This window comes from Rhinatrema bivittatum, chromosome 14 (assembly GCF_901001135.1).
Source record: "Rhinatrema bivittatum chromosome 14, aRhiBiv1.1, whole genome shotgun sequence".
Taxonomy (NCBI): domain Eukaryota; kingdom Metazoa; phylum Chordata; class Amphibia; order Gymnophiona; family Rhinatrematidae; genus Rhinatrema; species Rhinatrema bivittatum.
This window is the reverse complement of record NC_042628.1, coordinates 54,111,203-54,124,476: the sequence shown is the minus strand read 5'-3', so window position 1 is coordinate 54,124,476 and position 13,274 is coordinate 54,111,203. Positions and strand designations below refer to the sequence as shown.

At 53.8% G+C, this 13,274-nt stretch overlaps 1 protein-coding gene across 6 annotated transcripts in view; it reads left to right on the top strand.

Moving 5' to 3' along the window:
- The window catches only part of ARHGEF1 (Rho guanine nucleotide exchange factor 1), a 152,935-nt gene that overhangs the window by 111,344 nt on the left and 28,317 nt on the right, over window positions 1-13,274 (top strand). For 4 of the 6 annotated variants that reach the window (XM_029577481.1, XM_029577486.1, XM_029577482.1 and 1 more), the window contains exons 8-14: window positions 1,285-1,425; window positions 4,083-4,112; window positions 4,771-4,873; window positions 5,005-5,104; window positions 6,275-6,310; window positions 7,120-7,275; window positions 7,365-7,476. In XM_029577481.1, the coding sequence (XP_029433341.1) occupies window positions 1,285-1,425; window positions 4,083-4,112; window positions 4,771-4,873; window positions 5,005-5,104; window positions 6,275-6,310; window positions 7,120-7,275; window positions 7,365-7,476 (678 nt within the window). Of the gene's footprint in view, window positions 1-1,284; window positions 1,426-3,497; window positions 3,613-4,082; window positions 4,113-4,770; window positions 4,874-5,004; window positions 5,105-6,274; window positions 6,311-7,119; window positions 7,276-7,364; window positions 7,477-13,274 lie in introns of those variants that run through there. The other 2 variants (XM_029577487.1, XM_029577485.1) reach the window with 2 other exon arrangements.

Sequence of the window (13,274 nt, the reverse complement as noted above, 5' to 3'; positions counted from 1 at the left end):
GGATAAGTCACTTATCCAGCTATGTATTAGGCGGACAACTTTGTGGACGGATTGGGGCAACGCTACTTAGCCAGATAACTTATTCAGCTAAGAAGCAATTATTGATGTAGTTGGATAAGTTGTCTATCTAAGTTGAATACTGTGTACAATTCTGGTCGCCACATCTCAAAAAAGATATAGTTGCGATGGAGAAGGTACAGAGAAGGGCAACCAAAATGATAAAGGGGATGGAACAGCTCCCCTATGAGGAAAGGCTGAAGAGGTTAGGGCTGTTCAGCTTGGGGAAGAGACGGCTGAGGGGAGATATGATAGAGGTCTTTAAGATCATGAGAGGTCTTGAACGCGTAGATGTGAATCATTTATTTACACTTTCGAATAATAGAAAGACTAGGGGGCATTCCATGAAGTTAGCAAGTAACACATTTAAGACTAATCGGAGAAAATTCTTTTTCACTCAACGCACAATAAAGCTCTGGAATTTGTTGCCAGAGGATGTGGTTAGTGCAGTTAGTGTAGCTGGGTTCAAAAAAGGTTTGGATAAGTTCTTGGAGGAGAAATCCGTTAACTGCTATTAATCAAGTTTACTTAGGGAATAGCCACTGCTATTAATTGCATCGGTAGCTTGGGATCTTCTTAGTGTTTGGGTAATTGCCAGGTTCTTGTGGCCTGGTTTGGCCTCTGTTGGAAACAGGATGCTGGGCTTGATGGACCCTTGGTCTGACCCAGCATGGCAATTTCTTATGTTAGACCTGCACATTAGCAGTCTAAACTTAGGCAGATATAACTTATCCAGATAAGTTGCAATATATATGCGGATATTCAGCAGCATAGCTGTGCTGCTTTATTATCCTTGGCTAAGTTACAAGTAAGTGTTATCTGACTAAATTACTTCACTAGCCAGGATTTGAAAATTGACCCTGTGATGTTTGTTTAGAAAAAACAAAAAACTGGCAGAGATCTGGCAGAAGCTAGTGATAGTTTGCATGGAACCCATTAACGTCTGCTTAAGATGGGAGCATGGGCTACAAAATAAATGGCAGAGATGGAGCACGTTTGAGGGGCTCTTGGGCTATACTGCCTCCCTCTGGTGTGGGTGGAAGGTGTGAGGGGGGGTGGTCCTTGGATCTGCTCTCTTTGACTGAGTAGGGTGGAGGTGTGAGGTTGTCTTGGATCTGCTCCTCCTCGGTGGAGGTGTGAGGAGATCCTGGGCTTGCTTCCTGGTGGAGGGTCTTTGGATGCTGTGGGATCAGCACGCTTCAGTACTATAGCTGTCTTCTCTCTCAGGACAAAACGAATCCTGGGAATGACCCCAGGGGAGACCGAGCTGATGGAGCTGGAATCATATCGGACGAATGACAAGAGCATTCTGGAGGCCAAGGAGAAGCAGCTGGCAGAGCAGCTTCTGATCCGGCTAGATGAGATGCAGTGAGTACCACAGGCTGCAGGGGTGAGGGGAGTTGGGTGCGTACCCCAAGCTGTAGATGAGGGGAGTGTGGTGCATACCCCAGGCTGCAGGGGCGTGGGGAGTCGGGTGCGTCCCCCAGGCTGCAGGGCCGTGGGGAGTCGGGTGCGTCCCCCAGGCTGCAGGGCCGTGGGGAGTCGGGTGCGTCCCCCAGGCTGCAGGGCCGTGGGGAGTCGGGTGCGTCCCCCAGGCTGCAGGGCCGTGGGGAGTCGGGTGCGTCCCCCAGGCTGTAGATGAGGGGAGTCAGGTGGTATCCTAGGCTGCAGAGGTGTGGTGTGCGTATCCCAGGCTGCTGGGGCGTGGGGAGTCGGGTGCGTACCCCAGGCTGCTGGGGCGTGGGGAGTCGGGTGCGTACGCCAGGCTGCAGGGGCGTGGGGAGTCGGGTGCGTACGCCAGGCTGCAGGGGCGTGGGGAGTCGGGTGCGTACGCCAGGCTGCAGGGGCGTGGGGAGTCGGTGCGTACCCCAGGCTGCAGGGGCGTGGGGAGTCGGGTGCGTACCCCAGGCTGCAGGGGCGTGGGGAGTCGGGTGCGTACCCCAGGCTGCAGGGGCGTGGGGAGTCGGGTGCGTACCCCAGGCTGCTGGGGCGTGGGGAGTCGGGTGCGTACGCCAGGCTGCAGGGGCGTGGGGAGTCGGGTGCGTACCCCAGGCTGCAGGGGCGTGGGGAGTCGGGTGCGTACCCCAGGCTGCAGGGGCGTGGGGAGTCGGGTGCGTACCCCAGGCTGCAGGGACGTGGGGAGTCGGGTGCGTACCCCAGGCTGCAGGGGCGTGGGGAGTCGGGTGCGTACCCCAGGCTGCAGGGGCGTGGGGAGTCGGTGCGTACCCCAGGCTGCAGGGGCGTGGGGAGTCGGGTGCGTACCCCAGGCTGCAGGGGCGTGGGGAGTCGGTGCGTACCCCAGGCTGCAGGGGCGTGGGGAGTCTGGTGCGTACCCCAGGCTGCAGGGGCGTGGGGAGTCGGGTGCGTATCCCAGGCTGCAGGGGCGAGGGGAGTCGGGTGCATACCCCAAGCTGTAGATGAGGGGAGTCTGGTGCGTATCCCAGGCTGCAGGGGCGAGGGGAGTCGGGTGCGAACCCCAAGCTGTAGACAAAGGGAGTCGGGTGCGTACCCCAGGCTGCAGGGGCGAGGGGAGTCTGGTGTATTCCCCAAGTTGCAAAGATGAGGGAGGCAGTGCATACGCCAGGCTGTGGGAGCAAGGGGAGGCAGCACATTTAGCTGACCAAATGCTGGCTAAGAGAGCTGCCCTGGTGGGGATTGATGGTGAGTACCTTGTGCTGAGCCGAGCTAAGAGATCAGAGTGCCTCTTAGGGGTTTCTTTTACAGCCACCTCTAACTCCTGCTTCCCGTCTTCCCTGCATCACCACAGCTATGAATGGTTATCCTGGTAATAGTCGCTGTTGGAGTGGGTAGGTCAGGTAGGAAGCTGTCTCTGCTGGAGTGGGTGGGGCTTGTTACTGTTTTGTTGGAGTGGACTTGCTTTATTTTGAGAGGTCAGAAGAACAAAGAAAAATGGGTATCCATGCCTGCAAAACATCTGCACAGACAGCTGCACACTGGGAGTCAGTGCAGTGCCAGTGAAAGATGTGGCACTAGGAAGGGGAGGGCCTGTGAGTGCAGCGCAGCCTGCCCCAGGCTCTGCAATCTCCTGTCCGCCCCTGTACCCAGTGTGCTCCCTCCTCCCCTCTGCCATGTCAGCAGTGCCGGGGACTCCCAGAGAAGGGTGGACCTCCTCCCCCCTTTCCTTCCAGTGAGGAAGCCCAGGAAACAGCTGTGCTCTTTGTGTGGGAAAACATCTGGCAACAGAAAATGTCATTAAACCAGGGGGGGGGGGGAGAGGGAGCACATAGAAAAGCACAGTTGCAAACACTAGCTTTTAGCCTTTCATCTGGTTCTGCCCAGAACTGTAATCATTAGCAGCTGTCCGCCCTTAGTGTCTGGCACCAGCACCCCCCCCCCCCCCAGTGCTCTTTCACTGAGTTGCATCATCCGTAGCGGGGGGGGGGGGGGGGGTATAAAAGTCCCGGCTCTTGCTGCCTCCAGCTTTTGTTCAGCTTGTGACCGCAACAGCAAACGATCTCCCAGCCTCTCCTCACAGATATGCACATCTCAGGAGCGACAGCCAAACTCCCTGACAGCCTGCACCATGTTCTGCCGGTGAGTGAGCGAAGAGGCCAGCCGCCCGCCATGCTGCTGGGTTTTCAGAGACTCCCTCCTCCTGAGAACCTGTGTGGGGCGGTAATTGGTGCTTTGTGAAGGCATTGTGGTTCACTGCACACTTTCACTAGGAGTAAGCACACTCAGACTCGACTTCCTGGAGAATCTTCGTTCTCCCTAAAGCTGCAGTGCGTCCTGTCCTCCACATCTTGCATCCAATTGAGTGCTTTTCTATGTTTATTCCTCCTCTCGGTCTCTCCCTCTGACCTGCTCTCTTTTTCTGCCTGTCTTTTCATCTTTCTCCCCTCTCTTCTCTCTCTTTCTCGCGCTGTCTTTATCATCCTTCCTGTGACTGCAGGGTTTCTGTCCTTCCGGAAATGGGTATACAGCCGTTTGTTTCATAGTAAATGGCTAGATTACACCTCATGTGTATGTCTCTCTCTCTCTCTCTCTCTCTCCCACTCTTATAGCCCAACTATTTCCACGGACGAGGAGAAAAGGTAAAGTCTTAGCAGCTGTCGTGGTTTGCATCTGGGTGGAGGAGGGGATTCGACGTTGCTCTTCCCGTGTCCTCTGGAGTGGACTGGAACCCTAGCCAGGAATGACCTTGCTGTGATGGTGTCTGCAGTGGGAGTGTATTCTATCTAATGTGGCAGAGTTGGGGAGAAGACAGAGGAAAAAAAGATCCCATTTTCCCATGCCAGCAGGGCATGGGGTGTGGCCATGATGGTGTGGGTGGGGTGGATGCTGCAGGGTTGGAGGAGGCTGGACTGCTGGGTGAAGAGGAGGAGGGAGGAGCAAAGCTTATTGGTGAGAGCAAGGGAGCTTTCAGCCTGTCTCTGGCTGGGCCAAGGTAATGACAGCGAGCATTGTTCACTGCATAATGTCATATGTCCATTGTATATTGCACAAGAATCACGGTTGTGCATTAGTGTCAGAGTTTTATTAGCTTTCTCCTTGCAGTGTCCCCTGTCATTGAGACTGATGTGGTGAGCTTCCTTGCAACAGTGTCCTGGTAGTGGGACCCTTCTCCCAGCAGTGCCCCTGTCAGTGGGACTCCGATGTGGGGAGCTTTGGGGATTCCAGCATCTTAGAGAACGGGACTGTGCGCATGGTTTAAGCACCACTTGCTTTTTTTTCCTTTCTCTCCTGCCACAGCTCCGCCATATTCACTGCCATTGTGACTTATATGAAGCACCTGGGGGTGAAGACCAAGGTGGCTGACAACAAGAAGTCCAAGGGCATTTTTTTCCGGAAAAAGGTGAGAGCCATGGCCTTGCAGCATGGTGTCAGGGGAAGGGGTTGCAGAGGCACTCAAGATTTTAATTAGGTTTTCTACTCAATTTATTAATATGACTTTTTTTTCCATTGTTTTCTTTTTTCTCCAATCAGATTTCAGGGAACAAAAAAGGGGATGAGCCCTTGAAAGCAAAGAAAGGATTCAGTATCCTGGACCCCACCCGCTGGAATCGGACCGGGCAGGAGTTGCACAGTATGTGACACCCGTTATGCCAGTGATATGCATGTCTCCAATTCTTGCACTAAAGTTATCCAGATCTCGACGTTTTGTGATTTATAAAAAGCTAAATGTTGCTAAGAAAGAGGTATATTATGGCATAAGATGTGTTCCCTCAGCCATACCACATGGACCGCATCTCTTACAGGATAAGATGTCTTTCCCAGCACCTGGTGACGCATGAAATGTCATCTCCTGCTGTTTCATTGGACAATCTGCCGTGATGTCACAGATGCACTTGCGCAGTTGCCTTTTATTTGGCCACTGCCCTTGTGACCTGCCGACTTCAGTGAAGGAGATTCTTTAAACCTCTGGTGATCGAATGGGAGAGGGACCCGCTCCGTCCTATTTCCGTAAAAACCACCCCTTCCTCTCTGTGAAGGCCATTAAACCACGGCCCCATTTAGCCCTGCCTGCCCTGTTATGACTCTTGCTGTCTTTCAAGCCAATACAGTAAAGGGCACTCAGCTGAGCGCACTGTTTAACCCGGGTTGGATTTGCGTTTTGGATGGGTTCAGAGCGTCCAACCCCCCCCCCCCCCCCAAAAAAAAACAAAAACTAATAGAGCTCATCACATGCAAATGCATTGTGATGAGGATATTCGCTATTCTCCCAGGATACAAAGCAAAAAAATGCGCACCCGATCCGCATATTTCACGCTCATAAATTAACGCCTGCCCAAGAGCAGGTGTTAATATCTGAGCAGCCCGAAAAAGTGTACAGAGAAGCAGAAAAAAACTGCTTTTCTGTACATCCTCAGACTTAATATCTTGGCGATATATAGTTGGAGGAACCAAAAGGTTTAAAAAAAAAAAAATTTAAAAAAAATGTGCCGGCGAGTCAGGTTAGGAAAACAGAAACTCGTAAAATTGAGCTTCTGTTTTCCAAACCCACTGATAGCCACCTCTCCTGGGCGCCTGATGCCAAGGAGGTGCTAGGGGCGCGTTACTGTCCCTAGCGCCTCCTTTCTAGCGTGACCCCTCATTTAAATACGGTATCGCGCGCCCAGGAGAGGTGGCTGGGCGTGACCTTACTGTATCGGCCTGATCGAGCCTTGTTCAGGGTTGGAGGAATCCATCTTTCTGGCTCTCCTCCCATTCACAGTTCATGCCATCTTTACCTCGTTTATCTCCCTTTATTTTACAGATTATGACTACAAGCCATCAAAGGGTGACTCTGAAGGTATTCCCTCCCCTTTCCCCCTCCTCAAATCAAACATCTGTTCTCCCACTCCTTCACCTGAAAGCATGATGGCATGTACCAGAATCACTCCTGGTGGGGGGACGGGGGACTGGGGTAGGGTGGTTCCTTCTCTGTTAACATCAGTAATTAACCTCATTGCTTTTTTTTTTCCCCCCCTCCAACATGAATGTGCAGTCCTTCTCTCCTCACCTCCCCTCCCTCTCCTGCCAACACACGGCTCCTCCTTCCCCCTCCATCTGTTCTTCGTTAGTGATTCTCATGTCCATGGCACGGAAGCTGCGTCTTGCTGTTAACAAGCTGATTGGTGACATCTGCCGAGGCCCCTTCCTCAGGGTTTCCCCCAAGCCTCTGCTTCAGAGTTGGTGGGGGTGGGGTGGGGGGGGGATAATATCCAGAATCCAAGCAGCTTAACAGCAAAAGCACAGCACGTTGGAGGGGCTTTCTCATGCTTTAATTTTGACACTCCTTGGATCAAATTTGCCCCTTCTGTGACTTGAGATCATGTTGCTTTCAATTTTGGATGTAATTTTTTTTTTGTTTTTTGTTTTTGTTTTGCTGGGGTTGAACTGAGGAGGGGGTTCCAGATTAAACCAGGTCTGAAATTGAATTCTAAATATTCTTGGAGGTGGATTACAGGTTTACTGGCTGGGGACGTATGCTGGGAGGGGGAGATCAGCCTGTTTTCTTGGTGGGGTGGAGAGAGGCTGCATGGGTCCATGGCCACCGTATTTAATGTCTGGCTTGTACAGTAGGGGGGAGGCTGAATAAATTGTCTGCACGTGTTTCAGGTGAAAAGTTAGGGGTTGCAGAAAGGAAGGGCAGCACCGTGAAGCCCCCAGACCGGGGGGAGCTTAGGAAGAGTGCAGCCGGCAATGAGGGAGGCGAGACGGAGGCCGGGGCCGCCGCTGTGCATCCTTCAAGCGAAACCACCGATGTCGACGCAGGTCAGTAAAAGAGGAAACGGGGGTGGGGAGTTAACGAAGGATGAGCGCTGAGCCAGGAACGTGGCTACAGTCTGACATCACCCCTGCAGGATCGGAGGGGGCACCGTCGCTGGAAGCTGCCGAAGCTGGGGGAGGGGCTGCTTCTGCGGAGCTGGCCGGACCAGGGGAGAATCCGGCAGAAGATGGAGGAGAGAACGAGAGGTGAGATACGAAGAGGCTAACTTGGGTGTCGGTGAGGTGGGGAGGCAGGGGTGATGAGGAGGGGAATGAGAGGTGAGAGACAGTGGAGCGGGCTAGGGGTGACTAAGGGTGTGCATGGAAAGATTACGAGACTGACAGTCTGCTTGCGCTGTGCTCGCTTCTGCTCTTGTCAGTCCTTGAGGCTCCTCCCCCGTCTGCTGGTTCCTTTACGGTTGTGGCTGTGCGTTTGCCAGAGTTTGCTTGCCCTCTTGGCGCTTTCGTTGCTTTTCTTTCTGATGTCTGCTTCCACCTGTCGTCATCTTCATGTCTTTGTTTCCCACCCTTCCCTCCTCACCTGAGGCAGGAGGCAATCCGCAAGGCTCCAGGACTAAATGCTCTTACAGCCAAGTGTGCCGGGGAGAGAACACTCCAGCTGGGCCCTGGTTTGTGTATGACCTGGCTGTCGTCCATCTGTGTGCAGGACACTCCCCGCAGATGATTCTGGGTCAGTGCCTGGGATTCAGCAGGAAGAGGAGGCCCTAGCTAGATCTTAAGAACTGCCCTGGAGCTGGGATGCAGCCGTCCCTTTACCTTGGACCTGATGCATCCTTTGCACTGGTGGTTCTTGTCATAGGATTTCTTGTTGATTGCTGAAATCTCTATTGCTTCTGTGTGATGGCGGTGCCGCAGCGTGTGTCTCCCTTGCCCTGCGGTGCTGCCATGCAGCTGTGCCTTGTCATGCAGTAGCGATACCACAATTTGGGTATCTCTTGCAATGCAGGCGTGCTGCAGTGCTGGTATCTCGTGAGGTGCAGTAGACTCTCTCTTCTCTTGCAGTGCTGCAGTGAGGCCAGTATTCAGAAAAGTGGCGAACAGAGACGTTGTCTGGGATATTCAGCAGAATAAGCATCCCGCTGAATATACTCGAATACGTTTTTATCTGGATAACTTTCAAACCTAAGCAGCTGTGTTTGAATATAGCTGGTTAGGTTTAAAGTTATCCCGGGACGTGTTTTAATGGTCAAGTGTTGGCAGACTGAAAGTAAAGAAAATGAAATGTTTGGGGGCCTGCAGGCCCGATCTCCCCCCACCCCACCATACCTTGGGCAATATTGCCTGAACAGCCCCCTCCCACCCCACACTGGATGCCTCCGGGAGCACTACGAGTGCATTAAGTCTGCAGCGGAGCAGGGGAGTTTGGGAGGGGGCCCAGAGACCATTGATTAAATTCAGAATTCGAGGGGGTTGGTGGGAAAGGCTGGCTGGGGCGATAGGCCCGTGACATTTAACCTCTTTTGGGCGGCATGAGGGGGAGGGCGAGTGGTTGGGTGCTTTGGCTGAAGTAAGTTGGAGTTTTTCAGCAGAGTACCTGAGCCGGAGAGCACAGACATTCACCCCTGTCCAGCTAAGTTTAAGCCCTGCCCCCTGGGTTGTCTCTCTTTTTTTTTTTTTTTAATCCAAATAAGTTTTAGCCAGGTAATGACTTATCCAGGCGGCAGAGGGGAGATTTGTCTGGCTAAGTTCCAAATGTAGCCAGAAAAATCCTTTGTGAATATTGGCCTCAGTGTTCATATCTCCATGCCGGGTCGTGCGTGTATCGTTCTGCCGTGTATGTTTGTCTCAGCTCTTGTATATAGCGCTCTCTCCTAGTGTGGTTCTTAGTAGATTACATACAGGTATGAATCCACGCTCCAAAAAAAACTTACATTCCCTGCACGTACCCGGATCAGTCCAGACAGTGGGTTGAGCCTCCTGTCCAGCAGATGGAGACAGAAAAAAACTGAAAGGGTATCCTATATCAGGACAGAGCCTACCCTGCGTCCCTTCAGTATTTCTGTCTCCAGCAGATGCAGGCAGTTAAGAACATAAGAACATGCCATACTGGGTCAGACCAAGGGTCCATCAAGCCCAGCATCCTGTTTCCAACAGTGGCCAATCCAGGCCATAAGGACCTGGCAAGTACCCAAAAACTAAGTCTATTCCATGTTACCGTTGCTAGTAATAGCAGTGGCTAATTTCTAAGTCAACAATTAACAGCAGGTAATGGACTTCTCCAAGAACTTACCCAATCCTTTTTTAAACACAGCTATACTAACTGCACTAACCACATCCTCTGGCAACAAATTCCAGAGTTTAATTGTATGTTGAGTGAAAAAAAACTTTCTCAGATTAGTTTTAAATGTGCCACATGCTAACTTCATGGAGTGCCCCCTAGTCTTTCTATTATCCGAAAGCATAAATAACCGATTGACATCTACTCGTTCTAGACCTCTCATGATTTTAAACACCTCTATCATATCCCCCCTCAGCCGTCTCTTCTCCAAGCTGAAAAGTCCTAACCTCTTTGTTGAACCTGCGGCTCCCTTTCTGTCTCAATTTGTTCCTCTCTGTAAGGTTTTTTTTCTTCCTATCTTTCAGGATCAAGCAAGTATTACCTCTATAATTGTTTAAATAAAAAAAAAATAATAATAATTTTCACTTTGCAAGAATTCAAAATTGTTTTCTAAGGGAGACAGCTCTGTCTCCTTGCTCTTATAGGGTCCTAGGGGGGCTTGCCCCTTGAATATTGAGCCTAGGATTCTCTTCCCCGGTGACCTGCTTGTCTGGGGTGATACTAGTGGTCTAGTCACTCCCCCTTTTTTGGCTGCTCTGACCCTTGAGATGATTAATGCCTCGGAAGTCTTAATTTCTATGCGATTATAAAAAAAAAAAAAAAAAAAAAAAAAGAGGCAAAAGACAAGCACAGTTTTTTGGTTTTTTTTCTTCTCTGCTCTGGAATTAAGCACAATTAATCTCTGAAATTCCCTGTACGTACCTGGATCAGTCCAGACCGTGGGTTATGTCCCCAATCCAGCAGATGGAGTCAGCACAAACTTTGAGGGGGCGTCACCCTATATACCACTACCCCCTCTGCAGGAGTTCAGTATCTTCTGACTCCAGCAGATGCGAGTAGGGTATCCTGGGATTCTCCCATTGCTATAGGTTTCCCTGTGATTTTCTTACTTGTTTTTCACTTTGGCCTCTGCCTTTTTGTATTTCTTTGGATCAAGTTTTGGTATTTAAAAAAAAAAGAAAGTTTCAATTTTTAGGGAGCTGCTTTTTCCTTACCCTCTGTCTCTCTCTCTTGCCTGTGCTGCTTGAACGGGGTAAGTTTGGTTTTGGGTCTGTTGCCTTTCTTTTTGCAGCTCTCTCACCTTCTGTGCCGAGCGGATGCCGGTGGAGCCGGCCTCTCCGCGCTGATTTTTGCTTGCCGGCGGCCATTTTGCAGCTCCTCAGGGGCTGCTGTGGCAGGCAGGGAGGACGTTTTCGGCGGGTCGTGTGGCCAGGAGGGCCCCCCCACGGCACTTGGATCCTCACCCGGCGGGCAGTGCAGGCCGACAGGGCCCCCCCGCGGCGCCGTTTTCCTTCACTCGCGGCCCCCCCCCGAGGCTCAGGTAATTAGTTACCGCGGTTTTCGCTGCCGTTCTTCGCTGCCACGTGATCTCGATGCCGCGGCCTTCTCGCTGTTCGGCCTGCGGGGAGCCGGGGTCACGCATCTCTCGGGAGGGTATCTGCGCTCGGTGCCTCCCCGGGGGGGAGGGCACCTCGCAGTCCCTCACCGATTTTGCCTTCTTTCCCAGTTTGCCCGGGCAGCGTGGGCCGGCCCCTCCCCCATTCCTGGCGGGAACAGCGGCCATTTTACACACCCAGCGCCCTGAGGGGACTCAGGGACCGCTGGAGGATAGGGAGGCGGTTGCGGTTTCGCCCCCGACCCTGGTACCGGAGCCGGGCCTGCAGGGACAGTGTACCATGGCCTCTCCTCCGTCCGGAGCCCCCTCGGGCCGACCGGGTTTTTCTCCAGAATTTATTCTGCTTATGCATACAGCATATCTGCAGGGGCTGGACACGCCGGCGGAACCTCCCCCGGCTAAGGTACCTCGCACGTCGACGTCTGCGCCGGCCCCCCCCGTCTTGACGGGAGTGGGGGCCCCCAACCCCCCCATTCGGGTTCGGCCTCCCCCAGGACCGGTGGGAGCGGCGACCGGATCAGCGGATCCCGACCCGGATGTTACGGACTTGGGCCTAGCGGACTCCACGCCGGACGGAGAAGATCCGCGCACGCTGCGTCTCTTCCAGAGGGACGAACTGGATGACCTGATCCCGCTGATTATTCAGGAGTTGGACCTGGACCCTCCACCGGAACCGCCCGCGCCGGTAGCGCCCGCGGTTGTCACCTCGTCGAAGAAGGGGGATCCGGTCCTGGCGGCTCTTCGTCCAAGGGCCCGGGCTTTTCCCATCCACGAATCTTTCCTCCAGCTTCTCACTAGGGAGTGGGACACCCCGGAGGCTTCCCTGAAGGTCGGACGTACCATGGAAAAGCTGTATCCTCTGCCTGAAGATTTCCTAGATCTCATAAAGGTGCCAAAGGTGGACTCCGCAGTGTCGGCAGTCATGAAGAGGACGACGATCCCAGTGACGGGAGGAGCGGCCCTGCGGGACACGCAGGATCGCAAGTTGGAAGTGTTCCTTAAAAGGGTCTTTGAGGTCTCCGCGCTGGGGATGCGAGCAGCGATGTGCAGTTCCCTTGCCCAGCGGGCAAGCCTCCTCTGGGTACAACAACTTCTCACGTCCCAGGTCCTGCCTCCTGAGGAGGCCGCCCAGGCGGATAGACTGGAGGCGGCGGTGGCGTACGGGGCGGATGCCTCGTATGACCTGTTCAGGGTGCTGGCACGATCCATGGCTTCGGTTGTGGCGGCTCGGCGTTTGCTGTGGCTTCACAATTGGGCGGCGGATACGTCCTCCAAGTCGAGTCTAGGTTCCCTGCCTTTCAGGGGTAAGTTCCTCTTCGGGGAGGATTTGGATCAGATCATCAAGTCCCTGGGGGAAAATGTGGTGCATCGGCTCCCAGAGGACAGATATCGGTCTTCTAGGGCGTTTTCGTCATCTCAGACCAGAGCCAGAGCACAACGCCGCTACAGGAACTACAGACCGACGGGCTCCAGATCCTCCGCTCCCAGGTCTCAGCCCTGGTCGCACTCCTTTCGCGGGCGCCGGCCCGCGCGCCCTGCCCTCGGGGCGGGACACCCTGCTCCCAAGTCCTCGCAATGATGTCAGGCTCGCCCACTCCGCCGTCCCCAGGATTGGGGGCCGGCTGGCGTGGTTCTACCAGGAGTGGGCGCAAATTACAACAGACCAGTGGGTCTTGGACACCATAGAACACGGCTACGCATTGGAGTTTGTCCGCGCTCCGCAGGGAAGGTTCATCTTCTCCCCCTGCGGATCGGGACCCAAGCGCAGGGCGGTGCAGCTGACGCTCGACAGGCTTCAGGAGATCGGCGCTATTGCGCCCGTGCCCTTAGGAAAGGTGGGCTCGGGCCATTATTCCATCTACTTCGTGGTGCCAAAGAAGGACGGCTCCTACCGACCCATCCTGGACCTCAAGGAGGTCAACAAGTCCCTCCGGGTGGTCCGGTTCCGCATGGAAACGCTGCGGTCTGTGATCGCGGCGGTGCATCGGGGGGAGTTCCTCGCCTCCTTGGACCTGACGGAGGCCTACCTGCATATCCCCATCCGCCAGGAGCATCATCGCCTTCTCCGGTTCAAGATTCTGGACCAGCATTTTCAATTCATAGCCCTCCCATTCGGGTTAGCGACGGCTCCGCGCACTTTCACCAAGATCATGGTGGTGGTGGCGGCTGCCCTGCAGAAGGAGGGCGTCCTAGTTCATCCTTATCTGGACGATTGGCTCGTTCGAGCGAAATCTTTCCACCACGGGCAGGCTGCGGTAGCCCGGGTGGTACAGTTCCTGCAGTCCCTGGGATGGGTGGTGAATTTCTCCA